The sequence below is a fragment of the Populus alba genome, chromosome 15, assembly GCF_005239225.2.
Source record: "Populus alba chromosome 15, ASM523922v2, whole genome shotgun sequence".
NCBI lineage: Eukaryota > Viridiplantae > Streptophyta > Magnoliopsida > Malpighiales > Salicaceae > Populus > Populus alba.
Window position 1 is genome coordinate 12,519,779 of NC_133298.1, and position 20,504 is coordinate 12,540,282.

The window sequence follows — 20,504 nt, forward strand, 5'->3', positions numbered from 1 at the left end:
GTTATAATATTATTCATCAAACAATGATCTCTAAGACCTTAAGGCTTTCAAAAAGGTTTGTGTACAAAGTGCAAATCAAAAGAAAATTATACTCTAGTGCGGTAACAATGGTTCCGTCTAATCCTACATAAGCATACATGTTTTGTTAATGGAAAGTTGGTATGAAGCTAGATTCATGTGTTTAAGAGTGTGGTAACTTCTATTTTTAGGTGTATTTTAAAAGTATGTTTCACTTGAAAAAACATCAAACTTATGTTTTTTTTAGTGTTTTCAATGATTTTGATGAGTTTATATTAAAAATTAAAAAATATATATATTTTAATACATTTTCAAGTGAAAAGAACTTTTAAAAAGCATTATGCACTACAATACCAAACATATAAAAAAAAATACATCTCATTAAATGATACTACATTAACAGCATCATGTATCCACTCATATCTAACTACATTATATATGCATGTGCAAGTATTACAAACAAAAGATATTCCCTCGAAAATCCATTCTAACACTAAAAGGTAAAGCATAATAAAAACAAGGGCACTGAATGGTAAGACATGACAATATTTGGTTCCTTTTATTCACCAAATACTTTCATACTTGCCAAAACCTTCATATCACATGCCTAAAAGAAAAAATGGGCAGCAAGAAATATAAGTCGAGCAGAATAGTAAGATGGTAAACTTTATGATGAATCGCGGAAAATCTCAAACGAAAAATAATAAATTAAATGAAGAAATTTTATGAATTGTGGTGAAAAATCCCAAATTATTAATATAAAAATTCAAATGAAATAAATAATATATCTATCTAAAAAAAATATTGACAATAAGAGATTTAACTGGAATAACTTATGAGATATTAAATGAGTGGCATTATTATAGTTTAAAAAAAGTTTTCTTCCGCTTTTATGGTTAAGGTCAACAGCTTGGGAGAGAAAATGGAGCTTGGAAATTTCTTCAATTCTTCTCTTTTCTACTTCTTTTCATGAATATCAATTGCCATGGAGGTTCATTAGCGAGATTATCACCAAAATCAAACCAACTTAGTTAGTTTTATTGAGAGATTAAAAGTAGAGAAGCTAGAGAGAAAGCTATTGATTGAAGAGAGAGAAGAAATTACTGGGATTAATTGCAAAATGTGCATTAAATTGGGTCAATTGATTATGGTAAGGCATTTTTTCCAATTGAAATTACATGTTTACATGTTTTAGTGGGGGAATTGAAAAATGAGTGGCATTATTGTAAATAAAAAAATATTATCTTCCCCTTTTATGGTTAAGGTCAATAGCTTGGGAGAGAAAATGGAAAATTGGAAGTAGTTATGTGATGATGAATTGTTAGTAAATATATAGTATTTAAAAGAAAGGGGAGAAGAAGATATGGAATGAAATGCAAGATAATAGAGTTGTATTGTAATATGTACAAGAGTGAAGCATGCATGCGTATGATAAGAATCTATATTTATTTATTGTCTACGTTATTATGTTTTCACATCCATCTCATCCACCACCACAGCAGTGATTTTCTTTCAGGAGTTACATAGCTTTATTTAGGCTAAAACTTTTGTATATGCTATTTGTATTTTGTAGATCAACTTTATATATGCAAATATAATTAAATTTAAATCTTTTGAGATGTTTTGCTAATTATCTTGTATTGTGACTATATATATTTCCTGGAATATAGCATGTTGCCTTAGCATGAAAATTTGTGCTACATAGGTTCATACAACCCAGTTTTTCGCACAATCATGAGGGCAAGCAAACTAGAGGAATCTAACAAAAACTGTATGCATGTTTTATAGTCTCAAGGAAGAAAAATAACATCAACCATTTCATTGCTAGATGTTTCAGTATGTATAGCAGCAATACAAGGGATATCAGTTGGGGGGAGGGGGGGAGTAGCTGTGTTTTTTGTTGGAAAGCTTTCTGGAAGAGGTATTGATGACCCGACACCACTAAAAGCACCTTGATGTTAAGATGAAGAAAATATATATAATTTAATTGAGAAAATATTAATGTTACTGTAATACAAGGTTCAAATGATAATCTCTTAACCAAAAGGAATTTCAAAAGCATAAAATCATGCTTTTCCAAAATACATTGAACCAACTTTTGTCAAAAAACATAAAAAGGCACCCCTACAAAGGTATGATGATAACTGAGCACTTTTGCAATTATGGTGAGTTTTCCATTTTGGCTAACCACAATGCCGAACACCCACCAAATTCAGTCCATGGATCATATGCCAGTTTGCAATGAACTTCATGAGAAAAAAAAAAAAAAGAGGGGATGAATTTGTTAACATTTCAGTTCAACCAAAGGTAACTGGAGAAATGAAGAATGGAAAGGAAAATAAATAGATCATGCATTATATAAACTAACAATAAAAAATAAAAGGGAGGGAACCATCAGGCATCAGGGAGAAAAAACACAGGACAGCAGTTTCGATTATAAATTTGCTTCATTGGTTACTCATACATGGCTGGAAAAAAAATTGAGTTAATAAAAGAATTTTACCCTGTAGTTCTCAGAAGCAGGAAGAGAACAATATCACAAGCAAAACTCACTTAAACTGAAAGAGTTATCAAATTTAAATCTGCCTTTGACTGAGGAATTGCATTACCTACAATGATGACTTATGGAACACCTTTCGATTGCTAGCTCCTTGATCCACTGTTGCCATGCACTGGACGCCGAATATCAAACTGGTCTACATACTCCAATGGAGTCACAGTTTCATTCCTAATTCTCTTGATCTTAGGGCTCAACAATCCCCTATGACCAAATCCATACAGCTTAAGAACCTGGTTGTCAGCAAAATTGAAAGCTCTCTCCATGCTTCTCATGCACTGCTCGACTGGATAATCCCCATAGCTACCACAAGGTTTGCAACCAACGAAATGGGTGACAAATGGCCACCTCTCATCACCCAATCCCGGATGATACTTCTCCATCATCTCCTCATACCGATCCACCAAGCCCGCCCAATACCCATGCAAATAATACTGATTCTCAATATAAACCTTATCCATCCACTGATCCTTCTGCGAAAGCAACAAGTAGATCAAAGCTGACTGATCATCTGCCTCAAATGCCGGCCTTCCCTTCAAATTGGCTGTCAAAATCTTGCCAGCCTCCTCTCTAATGGCACCTTTAGGACCCATCGGAGCCCACGCATCAAGCAAATCCAAGCTCCACTGACAATTCCTAAACAAAAAACTACCTGTATTCAAGGCAATCCACGACTTCTGCTCAAACAACAAATCGGGATAGCCATGAATCACCAAATTATGCTTATCATACTTGGACAAGGGGATCTCAAACACCATATCAGTAAACATCGCATCACTATCCATCCACCAAATCCACTCGATTTCTGGGTGGGACAACATCAACCTCCTAATCATTGGTAATTTCGCCCAATACCCAGCAAGTTCCTTATCCAAATGAGCCATATTATAAACGATCTCAATCCCATGAATCCTACAATAATCAATCTTATTCTTTATAGCCTTCAACAAATAATGATCTCCAATCGGGTTATCACAGGGACTAGGAGGAGACCCGGTTAATAGCAAAATACGAGGCTTCCCATTAACAAAGTTGGGGAATTCAGGGTTTTGACTCAGCCATACCTGGCGTTCCTGGTTCCAATTGGATATTTTGGGACCTAAACTGTAGGTGACATTAGGGTTGATCTCCGATTCTGCAGGATCATCCGGTTCGCTGTCGGATCGGATCTCTTTAAGGATCCGGTTAGTCTCTTCGATTAGATTCTGGTTGACGGCGTCAGCGTCGGAGCTACTGAGGTTTCCAATGCCGACAGTGCCACGAAGGACGAGGATTGTAACGAAGCCACAGAGGATTGTGATTTTGATGTTGTTGAATGTCTTGTTGATCTGCCTGCCACGTGGGAGCATTGTACGAGCTCTGCCGTTGGCGGTGGTTGTTGTGGGCAGCCCTCCAGCTCCTCCACCGCCGCTAGCTCTCTTCTGAGCTACGAAGTTGTCTTGTCCCATATTTTTATCTTACTGTCTCTCTAAATTCTAGGAGAGGGTCTTAGTAGATGTAATAAATAATGGTTTTAGTAGCTGTCTCTGTATGTGTAAGAAAAGAAACAGACAGAAAGAGAGAGATCCCAATTTCTCTATCTTCTATGTGGACAGATTAAGGTACTGAAGTAATAGTAGTTTATTTATAGATCTGGAGAACATTTGATATTTTGATCATATATTTTATTCTCTACCAGAGAGATGTAAAACCCTAGCTAAAAGGACTTGGTGGAGTGGTGGTGGGATGGCGGCGGCGGTGGTGGTGGTGGTGGGGCAGAGGGTAGGAAGGAGAGGAGATTTACATGAAACGGCTGGCCTCCAATAATCGGCGGTTATAGGGGTTCTTAAATTAAATAAATAAACATACGTATTGGAAGACAGACAGGTTATGTGCATTTGTCGGATTTGGGGATCACGTTGATTATATTTTGTTACTTGATTTGATGTTTATTACTATGATTTATTTATTGGAATTAAAATGAATGTATTGTATGGTTGATTTTTCTTCAGGGAGGATTCACATATTTGTATATATACTATATTTGTAGCTCGTGCTCTCTCGCTGGCACGGCAAAATTTCTTTCAATGTAAAAAAATATTATGATACCGAGTTATTGGTTTAATTAATAATTAAAAAATATCATAAAATAAATAAACAAAAAATAAAAAGTTAAAAAAAAACTTGATTCGATTCAACTTGGATTATAAAACAATTTAATGATGAAGGAAAATTAAAAAAAAAAACAAAAAATCCAAGTAAATCATGTTAACTTACAAACTTTGCTATCATGGAGATAGAATTGAGATAATCTCATAGAAAGAAAAAAAAAAGACAAGAACAAAAGTTTGAATACTAATTTCTAATAAATCAAATGAGAATATGATAACTCTAAAAAAAAAAAAAAAACAAAGCTTAATCTCTTAAAAAAAAGGTAAAAATAAAAGTTTAGCTTTTAAAATAGGAGGCAAAAAAAAAAAGCAATTCAACCTATGCAAACTTCTTAAACCCGGTCTAATATCTAAAACTTACAAGCCGTGAAATCTTTGAACCTGGTTCAATCAAGAAGCTTAATTATTAACAAATTTAATTTTGAATGATCAAATTATGAAAAAAATCAATTTAAAAAAAAAACTTGTCAAAGAAAAAAATATAACAATAAAAAAAATAAGGATCAAATTTGAATAAAAAAAACCATAGAAAATGAAATTGTAAAAAAAAAATCTCAAACAAAATAAATAACAATCAAAAGAATAAGGATCAAATTTGAAAGATAAAAAAATAAAAGGGGGTGAAATTGAAAAACAACTATAGTTTTATAACTTATTAAAAATAAAAAAAAATGTAATCAAAAGAAGGGGACCAAATCTAAAAAATTAAAAATTAAAAATGGATGAAATTGAAAAAAATTTGTAATTTCAAGGGCTATTCAAAATAAATAAAAAAGTAATCAAAAGCACAGGGACCAAATGTGAAGAGGAAATAAATTACAGGAGCTAGTTTAATTTTTTGATGGAGCTGGCGTGGAATTCAAGAGTAGGGAGAGAAAAAAGAGAGAAAGCAAAGGCCACCAATGCCAAACTTGGTGTGTATTTGGGGCACATGTCATCTCATTGTGTCGGTGGCGTTGAGATCTTTCAAACATCACTCTGGAAAGTGGCATTTGGTGGTCAAAGATTCCCTTACGCACCTTAGAGCAATATGGGGTTTTTACACACGTGTCAACATGTTTTTTAAATTATATTTAATAAATATAATTTATAACAATGTCCTTGAGTATCCTTGAAATTTTTTAGAAGGGCTAGCACGAATATCAAAGGCATGAGACAGAAAATAGTGAAGAAAGAAAGAAAACTCCTCCATCGTGAGAATGCGCCACATTACGAGAAGATGATAATTGGCCACTCTTAATGTCGCTACAAATGAAGGATTTTGGCAACTGTATATCCTCGCAGGTGCCACCTAAAAGGAACGAGGCTATTATGATTGCAAGTGTCAGCAACTTTTTTTAATAATATCTAATTACTTAAAATTACCAAACAACACCTAACTAAATCCAAAACATAAGAAAAAATCAGAATAAAAAAACTAAAACGTGTTTGAAACCAGCTTTATTTTAAAAAAAATCAAGGGTAATTCTATATTTTAATTGTTTAAAAAAAATAAAAAAGACGAAGAAGCCCTCATACATGTTCACTATTTTTTCTCTCTAAAGGACATGATTGTAACTTTATTGTGCAATTTTTAAAAAAAGACAAAAGAGCCCATGATCGATAGTTTAACATCCTTTTTGCTTTTAAGGGAAAAATAGTCATTTTAATGTGATAAAAAATATATCTTGACCAATTTTGTCCCCAATGAATTTTTCAATGACTATTGTATCCCCTAGAAAAAAGACGATTCCACCTCCAATTGCAAGCTTATTAAGTAATTTTTGTTCAAGAATATAAGTGTCATTTCATTGTTCTAATGAACAGTGAAATGTGTTTTATGGCTACAATGTTTTACTTATGGCTTTTAGTTTTTATTTTTAGTGGGAGTTATATTATTACCATAGGGGCTGAATTGGACACTATTACAAAAAAAATAAAGGGATAATATGACCTCATCTTATAATATTCTAGAGGAAATATTTCAATCAAAAACCTATTGGTAAATACTAGATTAGTTGCTTATGCTTTGTTGCAAACCAAGTAATTTTTTTTCGATGTAAAAAAAGAATGGTAGGGTAAAACAATCTTAGAATTGAATCATTGGTTCAATTGATAATTTAAATAAGATGAACAAAAAAAACATCAACCATAGATATATTGAAAAAAACAACAATAAAAAAGGTAAAAAGAAGCAAACCTAAGCCCGTCTAAATTAACAAACAATCCAATATCGAAAGGTGAAAATATATAAAGAAATAATTTTAAAAAACAACAAAAAAAAAACCCTATTAAATTGGGTAAACTTGCAAACTCCACGTTTATAGGCATAAGACTAGGATAATCCATAGAAAGAAAATCAAGAAAAAAATCTTAAATGATAAAATTGAAATAAATTAATTTTTAAAAAGAACACAAAAAAGTCAACTTGTTTTAACATTTGAAACCAAAGATTCTAGTCATGAACCTAAGCTAACCTCAAAGAAGACAAATCGTGAAAAAAAATAACAAAGCAAAACTAAGAAAAAATGATAAAAAAATAATAATAAAACATCAGCTTAAAAAAAAAAAAGAAAAAAAAAATCAAGCGAACCTCCTAAACGTAGTATAATTTATAAAACTTGCAATTTGTGAAATCCTAGATTCGGGTTCAAACAAGAAGCTTAATTCAAAACCAATTTAATTTTGAAGAATAAAATCTTGAAAATAATATTAATAAAAATCTTCCAAAAGCAAAAAAGATAGCAACATAAAGAATAAGAAAAAAAAATTGATAGAAAAAAAATCTAAGGAGGTTGAGATTATATATAAAAAAATATTAAAAATAATCTCAAATAAAACAAATAGCAATCAAAATAATAAAGATAAAATTTGAAAGATTAAAAAATCAAAGAGGATGAAATTGAAAAATAATTATAATTTGATAGATTATTTGTAAATTAAAAAGTGTTAAGGGGTGAAATTGAAAAATAATTGTAATTTTATAGATCATTCAAAAAAAATTTAAAATAGCAATAAAAAGGTTAGGGACCAATTATGAAGGTAAAATAAATTCTAGGGGCTAGTCTAAATTTTTGAAAGGGTTAGCACTGGATTTGAGATGAAGAGAGAGAATGGAAAAAAAATAATCAATGGTGACAAACCCAAGGCACTTTCTCGGTACACTCCACCCCATCATGTTAGGGGTGTCAAGACCTTTCAAATACAGGCGCAAAAGGAAATGTTTGATGGTCAGACAACCCAACATGCACCGCTCAAACGACACAGGACCTATCCATTCGCTAGCACGAGCTAAGACAGTGTTTTTTAATATTTAATATATGCTTGGTTATTATTTGATTATAATAATGTCCATGAGTAGCCTTTAAATTAACAAAAAAAAAAAACCATTATGAAAGGATAAGAAAACCCTTGAAAAAGAATTATGTTGGTTTTATCTTTAAGGGCAACAAAGTGATTTTACTATTATAAGAAATTTGAAAAGACCACGATGCCCTTCATTGAATTGCATTATATTTCTCGTTTTTATTAAAGGGTTAAATAAGTAATTTTATTGTGCAAAAAAATTGAAATAATTAACTTATGAATTCATAAATAGCTCTATCATATTAAAAATATTATCTTGCCTCCAATGTATGGTTTAAAGGTTATTTTGGTCGAAGGACAATTTCATTACTCTACTATTCTAATAAATAATATTTTATTCCTTGGGGTATAGCATCTTTTCTTCTCACTATAGGTTTTTTTTAATGCAGATCATCCATGCCACAAATTCTTCGTGAAACAAAAAAACAATGAAAACAATTACTAAAATTAGAAAATAAAAAAATGAAAAATAAAAGCCCAAATATTAAAGAAAAAACAACAAGAACAACTTTAGGTAGATTATAAATCATTGGATCATGAACTCAAAATGAAATCCAATCGTGACTCTTGTTTAGAGTCTGTTTAAAAGTGTGATAAAAGTTGTTTTTTAAAATGTTTTTTATTTAAAAATACATCAAAATAATTTTTTTAAAAATATTATTTTTTATATCAATACATAAAAACAATCCAAAAACACACAAAAATTAATTTGAAGCTAAAAAAAATTAAAAACATGGTTGAACTGTAATACCAAATTAAATCTTATTTAACTATTCGATGTAATAAAAAAAATTCGTCTCAATCTCTTTATATGGTAAATTTAAATCTTTCATTTTTAGCTATATCTACTTGTACATAACTGTATAAAATAAGCTCTGCTTTGAAAAAGAAAACAAAAATACTTGTCAATTCTAGCCATTACTTTGAATCTAAATATTGGCCAACTCATCTTTCATAATAGATCACATATAATAATATCAATCTTTATTTCCTACTAGAATAGAATATGATTTTCTTGTTATAAGTGAGAAAATAAGAGTCAATTATAAAATTAGTCTCTTTAGTTTTTAGAAAAAAAAATTAGACCCCTTTTTTCAAAAACTATTTTTTAGTCTATTTTTTGTGTTTTTTCAATTATTTTTTTTTAAGAAATAAAAAATAACTAGATATTATGGAAATATTGACAAGGAAAGAAAATATTTAATGTTTTGATGCGTCTTAGTCTTAGAATTTTTAAAATAATGACATTGTGTTAAAACAATTGTATTTATTTTATATAACATATTCTCTTAGCTTCAAGCCACAAATGGACATATCATTTTTATAATAAAAAATAATATTTTGTTAATATTAAAAGAAGAATAAATACATATATTTTTTTTAAATTACAAAAATGTCCATAATAATAAAAATGAATCTTGTTATTTGAAAAATATTTTGAGAGTAGCAACAATGGAAAATAGCCTTCTATATTTTTTTTTTTTTTTTAAATTTTACCTTTCGCTTTTAAAACATAATCATGTAAAAATGCAAATAAATAATTTGAGATTTATTTATTTTAAAATAAAATTTTGAGTTCGAATCTTATAAATAAAATATATTATTATTAAAAAATATATACTTTTTTAGTAAATCAACCTGACTTAACTGGATTAATCAAGATTTGATAAATTTCTAGTTACCTAAAATTAAGGTATCTGAATTTGTTATGCTCATCTTATATAAGGATTGCGACTCATCGAAGTGGCAATTGATTATAATTTTTAGTATTCTCATTTATTGGTTAACAATGATCGTGCAGTAACATGTAATAGCAAAGTCAAACATATATTCATTTCATACAATGATATACAATTGATTTATTTGTTTCCATTTTTAATTTAATTTTTATATAATCTATTTCTGGAAAAAAAGATTGGTGAGCATGTCAAACTTAACTATTTTGATATCATATGGATTGTAAGGGAAGTTTTGAAAGGAAAAGGAAGCACCATGGATCCAGTTAACATTTAAGTACAAAAGCAAAAGAATACTTTTTTATACATGGAAAAGAAGACTGTGAAGCATCTCAATTTGTTTTTCATTTTTAAACTTTTTTTTTTCTTGTAACTAAGTATTTTTATAGTCTAATTAGATAGAATTGGGCTTTAATATATATATATATATATATATATATATATATATATATAAATTAAAAGACCGAGGATCAAAACATAAACAATTGAAAAATTAAAAAAAAGCCTAATCTCACATTATCAACAATTCTTATTTCGATCTAAAAATTTATTTTATTTATTTTTCAACCAATAACATTGAGAGATTAATAAGAAAGTCTCATGAAAATAGAAATAAAAGAGAAAATTAACGGTTGGACTACTTTAGGACAACAAAACTTGTTATTTTTGGTGTCAACGGATTTTATTTGATGAGGAAAGTTTGATGGTAGTTATTTTAAATCTTCACATTGCCTATAAAAACAAATCGAGATAGAGAGAGAAAAATAATTATCTATTTGATTTTGTATTTTTGAGCTATTTTATATGATTTTTGGCTTGATAAATTAGTTTTTCTAATATTTGAAGGATATTTATTATGTGTTTTGGGGATATAATAAGTGAAAAGAGGATTTTTCATACTAAAAAATTTTAGCTCTGATTTTTCAACCATCACAATGATGATTGGATTCTTTGTATTGTCAGCTTTGATTTTTTTTTTTCAAAAATAAGGGTGGGGAGACAATTTATAATACCGTAAAAGAACAAAAAAAATATCAGCCAGGATTATAATTGTTATCAGAATATTTTTTTTTATAGTTAATTGTTTTTTTGAGATAATTTGGTCTCACAAAAAAAATAAAAAGAAATATGAATTTTTATTTATAAATAATATGGGTTTGTTAGTTCAATATTTTTCCTCTTCTTTATTTTTGTTATTACATTATATCTTTTCAATTTATAATTTTTTTACATATTTTTAAAATATAATATTTTTAACATTTATAAACTAAATTCTCACTTTATTATTTTTTAACTGAATGATAAATTTTTATTGGTTTGAATTTATTTTTTTATTTTTATTTTTATATATATCTTTCCAATCTTTTATAGCTTTAATCATAAGCTCTGATGTTATATTTAAAACAATTTAAAATTATCCGATACATAAAAATATCAAATCTAACCTGTAATTCTTAAGTATTTAAAATAGAAAAAAAAAATTCATTTTGTGTTGAAGAAAAACCTTTGATGGTTTAGCAACCAAGATATCGTGTGATCTTCATGTTGCTTTTCATTTAAAGACATAATAATATTATTCTAACTCCTCCTATGGCAGCTTCATCATTTTCATTTGATATTGAAGTTAATTATAAAATTAAAAGATCAAATGATTTGATTGTATATTTTTTCAGTTAAAGGACCAAATAAGAACTTGTTTGCCTAATTATAAAATTTTTAAGAGGGTGTTTGGAAGAGTGGTAGTGATTGCTTTTTAAATAACTTTTCGTGCCGAAAAGTATGCCAATAATTTTTTTTTATTTTTTAAAAATTATTTTTGACATCAGCACATCAAAACGATCCAAAAAGTATAAATTACACTCAATTTTAATAAAAAAAAAATTTTGAATTTTTTTTAAAAAACTAATTTGACCGCAATGCAAAAAAGCACCAAATGTGCATGAAAATTAGAATGGGTATCATTTTCCATCTCCAAAATCAAGAGAAAGTCAAAAAAAAAAAAAAAAAAAAAAAAAAAAGGCCAGCCACTTTATCTTTCCAGTCAAATGGACTTTCAGGCGTCCAAGGGCCTGTGACCTGTCTCTTGCTGATCACAGCTAGCTTTAACGCGTTCAGTCAAGTCCATCGGATGGTTCCCAGAAAGAGGAGGCTAGAAAGGTAGGTAAGCTGCTTCTGGCAAGTTAGTCCCAGATGGCGCATCGAAGTTAAACCGAACACGGACCACGCGCGCTGCAAGGACGTGACCCAAACACTTCACCATTGACATGTGCATTTCCCACATCACATGGGTGGTTGGTTACACATGTCCGTAACAGATCGCCACCAATCTTCATGATCTGTGACTTGTACCCACGTGCCAATGTGTCCCCGCTTCCCATCTCAACTCTTTTTTTTTTTTTTTTTTTTTTTTTGATTAACGTGGGTGTCCGGGCCAGCTTGCGCGCACCTCGACTAATCCCACGGGCCCTGAAGTTAACGACCATGTAAGCCTCCAGTGGCCATCATATGAGCAATTTGAACCTGAGACCACAGAGGGAGCAAACCTCTTGGTTTTTAGCACCACCTAGATGGTTAAAAGTACAATCCCGAAATAGTATGTTGAAATGCTCCAAACTAAAATATATTCATTTAATTCAAAAAAATAAATTTATTAACTGGAACAGAATTGACAGTGAAAGATGGGAATTAGATGCCTAACATGGGTCACAACTTGGATGACTGATCAATTAAAGCTAGTTTGACTAAAAAATTTCAAGATGGATTTTTTTTTTTTTTTTTTGTAGAAATTAAATAAGAGACACCACTAGCTAGAATATGAACAAGAGTTGAGATGGAAAATGATACCCATTCTAATTTTCATGCACATTTAAAGCTTTTTTATAATTAACTCAAATGTTTAATTTAAAAAAAATAAACAGGGAAAACTTGAGTGTAATTGAGTTAACTTTTTGTCAAACTCGTGATATAAGTCATAAGATTAGATAACAAAAAAAAAAAACACAATAAATTATAAAGTTCAATATCCAATCAAGTATTGAAGATGAGATTAGAGAAACATAGATTTGTCTTAAAAAAACATTATTTGGCCAGAACATAATCAAAATGTTCTAATCAAAATTTTTGAAATAGGCGAGATTCTAAGAAGAATGAAATTTGTTTTGATTTGTTTTTTGTTTTAACTAAAAGAAGATATACCGACCTTTCTGGATGGAATAAAATAAAATTGACAACCTTGATTTTACACGTGGCTTTAAATTGATTTTATTATTATTATTATTATTATTATTATAGTAGTGAAATAGTTCGTCATGGATGTTATGTCTTAATTACAATTATATCACATATAAAATATGTTAAAACTTATTACCTACAAATATATATTAGCAATGTAACCATAAGTTTCAGGAATCTTTTAGTTATGAAAAAGTTTGAAAAAAAATATCATCCATAAATTTAGAGCTCTACTAATAAAGGAACAATATTAACTAGAGAAAAAGTAAAGCAATTTACAAAAAGTATGGGTTTAAAATAATTCATTCTACTCTTTATTATATCTGCCAACGGGCAAGCAAGATGAACCAATAGAACTTTATTCCTTAATATTCATGAATTAGTAACAAACTTTAAATTAGTAAGAAACTTTAAATTAGTAATAAAGTCATTGTGACAAAAATACTTTGTAAAGAAAATTATAAAGTTATTATAATTATGAAATCCGTATTCATTAAAGCATTGTTTCTAAATATTTATAGTCAATGCTAAATTAAGACTAGACATTAATTGTAGTCATTGAAATTAGTACATATTATGTTAATTCTTTTATGAAATGAAGCAGTTATTCTTATAAGTTGATGCACGAGGGTACCTGAAACTAATATGTAGGTGCTTGATACATGATATGTACTCTGAACTGACCAATATAAGAATTTCATATAGAAAGATCACTTCTATTTATAGAAAGGTTCACGTAACAGTTGTGTAAATGATTCTTAGATTTGAGATTACTAAGTTATCTTAAATAGGTATTGTTATGCTTTGATCTCGACTACATGTTGTCCTAGTCAAAGATAACAAATTGGTAAATATTGAGTATAATATGAACTATATATAAAGGTATTTGAGTGATTAAAAAAGATTTGTCATTCTCTCAAGTAGTATTAATTATGAAACCTTTGCGCAATGGTGGAATAATATTTTTAAAAAATTTCAAATCTTACTTAAAAAATCAATGACCAAATTATTGAGAAAAAAATGATGTGACAAAGTAGATGCATTGAAACACCTTGTTATTTTTATAACCTTTTGAGCTTTGAAACTCAGGAAAAACGTGGTAAATTTTTTTATTTCACATTATCAAATAATCATATAAACACTACTTGAAATTTTGGCAAAGTTTTCTCTATATCCAAGACATCTCAAGTTATCGACAAACACCTGTGCATTTCTATAACAACTTTCTAACTCTCTAATCCAATCATCCTGGATCATATCTCATTATTATTTTAACAATAATTTCACATTTTCTTTCAAGTATGATATCCCCTTTTACATTAAAGACAATTGTACATAGAATAAATGAAATAATATCTAAACCATAATAAAATCATAAATATTAACAGCTCAACTATCATTTTTTTCCCCAATTTGTCTTTAATTAAACCTTTAATTGCATTCCTGCATTATTTTTTAACCATATGTAAATTAAAATTTGTATTATTTTTAAACTAGATATAAATTAAATTCTTGTTTGATTGTAACCCAAATTGTATTTTACTTATGAAACCTTTTTTTCTTAGAAGATTCTTTAAATGATTGTTTTTTTCTAGAAATGTTTTCTTTGAAAATGATTTTCTTTTTCTAAAAACAACATTATTTTTGGAAATTCTTGGAAACTTTTAAGGGGGTAAAAATCTTGTTATAACAGTTGTCATAATCCAATATGACCTCTATTTTATATATATTTCAAAAAAATAAAACAAATTCTAAGAAAATATGTTTTTTCAATAAATCTAATTAATTTTAATCATTTTTTTTACTTTTCATCACTTTTTTTTTATTTATGTGTGTCAAGATAAATTTGAAATAATCAAACAAATCAAAATAATAATAGTAAAATAAATAAAAATGATGAAAATAAAATAAAAATAAAAATAATTACTACTATTACTACTACAAAAATAGGAACAAAAAATATGCAGTTGGGGGTAAAATTGGACAAATAATTGAGTTTAACTAGTCAAGGATTGAGTTGAACAAAGTAAAGAAAGTTGAAGATTGATTTAGATTATAATTGAAGGTTTAATTAAAATGTAAAAGTTTATTGTGGCTTTAATTAAAAGAATTGAAGGACCAAAGACTAAACTATAGAAGGAAGCAAAATTAAATGGTTCAATTAATTCAATAAGAGGTGAAATTAAAGAGAAAATGTGAGAATGAGGGCAAATTAGTCAAAATTATATAATTTTAGAAACCAATGACTAATTTGGAAAAGATGAACAAATTAAAGGGTTCAATTAATACACTTAGGGATGAAATTAAAAGGAAGGTAAAAAATTAAAAACCTAATTGAATGGAAATTGAAAATTTACAAGATTAATGATTAGATTAAAAAAATAGAGAAATGTGAGGCCTTAATTGCAAAATTTTCTAATGACGTTGTTTTGCATCTTTTGAATGTCTTCTCATAAGAATGAAGAATATGCTTAAAAAATGCAGATTTCCAACCCTAACACACCATTATTGGCATCAATATTTTGCTTTGATTAATCCTCATTCAAGTAAAAATCACGAGATGATTGTTCTTTTATATACCAAATATTATTATAATGTAAAAAGTCACATTTTAATGCTATGATCCATTCCCTAAATCACAACAAAGTACCAAAGTCACCAACAACTAAATGACAAAATATCCTATGATTTTGGGACCAGATTCATGGAGATTTTAAGCTTGATTTATTGCCTAAATAATAATGAATATTGAATACCACTATAACTAATATTTTCACCTATAAAATAAGATATGATATCCTTACAAAAAGGGGGGAAATTCAGTTAACAATACCTGAATATGTTAGTAGGTTTGTGAAAAAAAGAAAAGAAAAGAAAAAAAAATCAGAGATGAAAGTGTTGAAAAAAGATTAGGTGTGGTATAAGATCAAAATAGTAATGCAAAGTAAAAACTCAAGAACAAGAAAAATATTGAGAGAAAGGTATATTTTTATGTAAGTGTTTCTCTTTAAGCTCTTTTATACTCTCTTTTTTTTATGCTATTTTTTAATAATAAATTACAAGCCTTTTTATAGGCATAAAGTCCTAGACAATTAAGGAATTAAACTTATATAATGAAATCATAATCTGAACAGGAATTGTATTCTACTATCTGGATTGGTCGATTGCTTCAACTTATTCCTCCAAGTTGCTTAGTCTCAACCAGTTAACCAATTCAACTATTTTCTATAAATCAGTTTACTTTTAACATCCCCCTTTAAACTTGATTTTTTCATAACTACCAACATGTTTATCATCTTGATAAAAATATCATTTTTCAGTGGCTTTGTGAAGATATTTGTGACTTGATCTTGTGTCTTCACATACTTGACTTCAACTTCTTTATTTGCAATGTAATCTCGTAAGTAATGGAATATTGTGTCAATATGCTTACTTCTATCATAAAATATTAGATTTTTTGCTATTGTAATGGCTGATGAGTTGTTTATATAAATTTCAGTAAGTTTCTCTTATGACATTCACAATTCCTTCAACAATCTCCTTAATCATATGGAATGACAAACACATGATGTGACAACTAGATATTCATTTTCACATGTTGACAAAGTGACTATAAATTGTTTCTTTGAATACCATGTAAATGTTTTGTCTTTTATGTAGGAAACAAAATCCGTAATGCTTTTTCTATCATTCATATCTCCAACCAAATCATTATCATTATAACCCACAAGTTTAAAGCTATTAGAATAATCATTGAACAAACAAAAATTAATAGTACCTTTGATATACCAAAGAACTCGCTTCAATGCTTTAAAATGTTTCATGGTTGGTGTCTCTATAAATCTATTCATAAGTCCTATTCCAAGAAAAAATATTTGGATGATTGCATGTCAAATATCTCAAACTTCCAACTAAGTTTTTGAATGTTGTAGAGTTTATCATTTATCCTTCATTATTTTTTGACATCTTTACTCTACACTCAACTAAAGTATTTACTTTTGAACAATCTCCATCTTGAACTTCTTAAGAACCTCCCTTGCAAACATCTCTTGATTCACAAAGATTCTATCTTCTCCTTGTTTGATCTTTATCCCTAAGTAGTAGAACATAAGACTAATATTTATCATCTCAAACTCCTTGATCATTACTTGCTTGACGTCTTTAAACATCTTTGGATTATTTCTTGTAAGGATCAAATCATCCACAAATAAACATATAAAAAGAGTATCACCACTCTCTTTGAACTTTATATAGATAACATATTAATCGGAGCATTTAACCAATCTATTCTTTAAGAAATAGTTATCAATGTGACTACACCAAGCTCTTGGGGCTTGGTTCAATCCATACAAGGTTTTATTCAACTTTAATAACTTGTTTTCATGTCCCTTCACTTCATATCTTATAGGTTGCTCAATGTAGACATTCTCTTCAAGAAAACCATTAAGAAAGGTTGATTTGACATCTTTTTGATAAATTCAATTCTCCATTTATGTTGCGTAACGGTAGCAATAATTAATCGAATGATTTCCAATCTAGTAACTAGAAAAAAAAATACTTCATTATAGTCAATCCAATGCTTTTGACTATAGCCTTTTGCCACAAACCTTGCCTTGTACTTTTCTACTTCTTATTTGGCATTCTTCTTTTCTTTGTAAATCCACTTGACACCTATTGTCTTTTTTCCTCCTAGTCTAGGAAACAATTTATATGTGTCATTTTTCTCAATTGAAGCAATCTTTTTATCCATATCGATTCTTCATTTTGCATTTTTTATTGCTTCTTCAAATACTATAGGATCACATGTAGCAAAGTGATAATATAATATTACATCATCAATAGGATTAGTTACCTTAAATAAGTCATCAAGGTTCCTCATCTTTCTCAGTAGACTTGGTAGAGTAAAAAATAGACATGACGACCAAAAGCTCAAAGGAAGAAAATAAGGGACCAAAGTTGAAACAACCTCAATTTTCGCATGCAAAAACCCATGTTTATCCTATAGATTAACTAAAACCATGGCAATTTTTTTTTATTCATATGTCATAAGCTACATTTAGACTATCCAAAGTTTTACCGAAAATTCGGTAGAGCTTTCTTTGTATGAGAACCATCCTAAGTTATCGACATATTTCTATACATCCCAAAACAATGCAACAATCATGGTCTAACTATCCTGGACGTTTCCTCAAATTCATTCACAACCACATCATTCAAAAACAACAATTCTATATTGCACAAATATAACATACTTTACATAAAAATTAACCATGATATATACCCATCCATCATTAAATACACTAACATTTGGTTCATTAAGATAATTTAATGCATTACAAGTCATTAATTTCTTAAATATCTGTATTATACTTAGTTCCATAATTCAAATTCAAAAGAAAGTTAATATTCAATACTGTTAATGCTATTATTTGGTTCATTAATATAAGATGCATATTCAAATGAAATCAATGAGGATTATGAATGAGAGTATGTTTGGGACTAAATGTGAATTGGAATATGGGTGGATTGTTTTACATTCGATACTGTTAATGCTATTCTAGACAATTTAGAACAAGAAGAAATCTTGGGTAGAGCTCAAGAATAAAAAAATCTCTACTGAAATTTCATTAAATTGGGTAACTTTATTCGATTCAAAATAATAAATCCATTGTAAATAGTAGAACACATAAAATTTGCTATGAACATTGTTCATGATGGGGAAATTCACTTGGGTTAAGATTTGGTAATTTGTTTAGATGGACAAGGAGTGTACTAAGTGTCAAAATTAAGAATATAATAAAACAACTTAAAATGAAAACCCGTATGCATGTGTGTGTGTATGTAATGGAAAGCTTGCATCATAAGAATGAGAATATTTTTAATAGGAAAGGATATGTAAAAAAAATTATCCTATTTTTCACGCACTTGAATATAGAAAATCCTAAAAAACTATATGAAGAATTTCGGGTCGTTACACAACTCATCATAAGTAAGTTCGGATTCATCAGCCGAAGATTGTAACTTATTTTGACTTTCGATTGCTATAAAAGACATGTTTGAATTAGATGTATGACTAAATTCGATAATTAATGTAAATTACTTCAAGCACACATAATAATCAACAATATAATTAAAGTATTTAAAGTATAGAGATAAGATAGAGAATTTGTAAACTCGGTTTTAGTGTTTAAGTAAACTAATATCCACACCTCAAATATCAAATTATATTTTAATATTGTATTCATTCACTCATCTCAGTTCAAGAGTACAATAGCTATTTGATGAATTCACAATAATAAATCCATTGTAAATAGTAGAACACATTTTCAAGTTTTTTTCCACTTGAAGATAAGTTCTCTTTAAGATTTTTCCTTGGTGAAATTCTTTCACCAATACTAGGAGTTTTTAAACTCCTAAAGGTTTACAAAAATGATTTTATATTCACAACAAACTTTCTTAGTGAAATGGATACTGCAATTTAAGTTATAATATCTCTATAACTTACAAAATAATACTTATAGGATTTGAAGATATTTAAGCGTGACAAAAATAAAATGGAATACTCTTGTGTTGGAATATAAAAGTTTAATAACACAAATTAGAGTATGATCAATCATTGATAATTTTATAATTGTTTTGCTCTTAAAATAACCTGTATACGATATATGTTCAGGTTCTCTTGTTACTTTTGTAATTAGACAATATATATATAAAAGAAAATCTGACTGTTTATAGCTGTTATAATCTCACTGACAACTCAAACAATTGATTGGTTTCTACATAATTCTAAAATTATCAGTTTAACCTAGGTGAATTTTTAGAGTTGTCTATCTTAGATTTTATTACCAATCATTTAATGTATGTAAAGTGAAATATGAGAGTTCATTTTAATTGTGCTATCAAGTAAGATATAAAGATACATATTATAACATTAAAATGAATACTTAATCTATGTCTCACTTTATTTCCTTCATAGACTTCATGATTGAATTTCTCATGAAACCTATTATGTTTATTGATATATTCTCCATATAAAACCTATTTAAAGGTTATTCTCAACCAAACATATTATTATTTTATTTATTTTATTTTATTGTTATCATCAAAATATATTAAAATATGAATTTGCAACTCTAAAGATATAACTAATCTAGGTTTGCTAAAGTCAACTTTTTTGAAATTTTAATTATTATTTTTTTATTTTTTACCTTTAATATTATTGGATTGGTTAAAATTAAAAAAATTAATTAATTTATAATAATTTCACAAGTTATCACATCATAAGGGCTGTTTGAGAGTGTGGTAGCAGATGCTTTTCAAAGTGTTTTTATTCGAAAATGTATTAAAATAATATATATATATATTTATTTATTTTTAAAAATTATTTTTGACTTAACACTTCAAAATGATATAAAAATATTTTAAAAATATCAATTTAAAGCAAAGAATAAAATAAAATTTTTTCAT

At 28.3% G+C, this 20,504-nt stretch overlaps 1 protein-coding gene across 1 annotated transcript; it reads right to left on the minus strand.

Annotated features, from left to right (window-relative positions):
* Window positions 1-1,976: 1,976 nt before the first annotated feature.
* On the minus strand, window positions 1,977-4,446 carry LOC118033337 (probable xyloglucan 6-xylosyltransferase 5). The gene is made up of 2 exons (XM_035038279.2): window positions 2,628-4,446; window positions 1,977-2,264 (listed from the first exon to the last, which is right to left on the minus strand). Exon 1 carries the CDS (start codon window positions 4,021-4,023, stop codon window positions 2,662-2,664), a length of 1,362 nt encoding a protein of 453 aa, XP_034894170.1. The 5' UTR covers window positions 4,024-4,446; the 3' UTR covers window positions 1,977-2,264; window positions 2,628-2,661.
* Window positions 4,447-20,504: the final 16,058 nt, after the last annotated feature.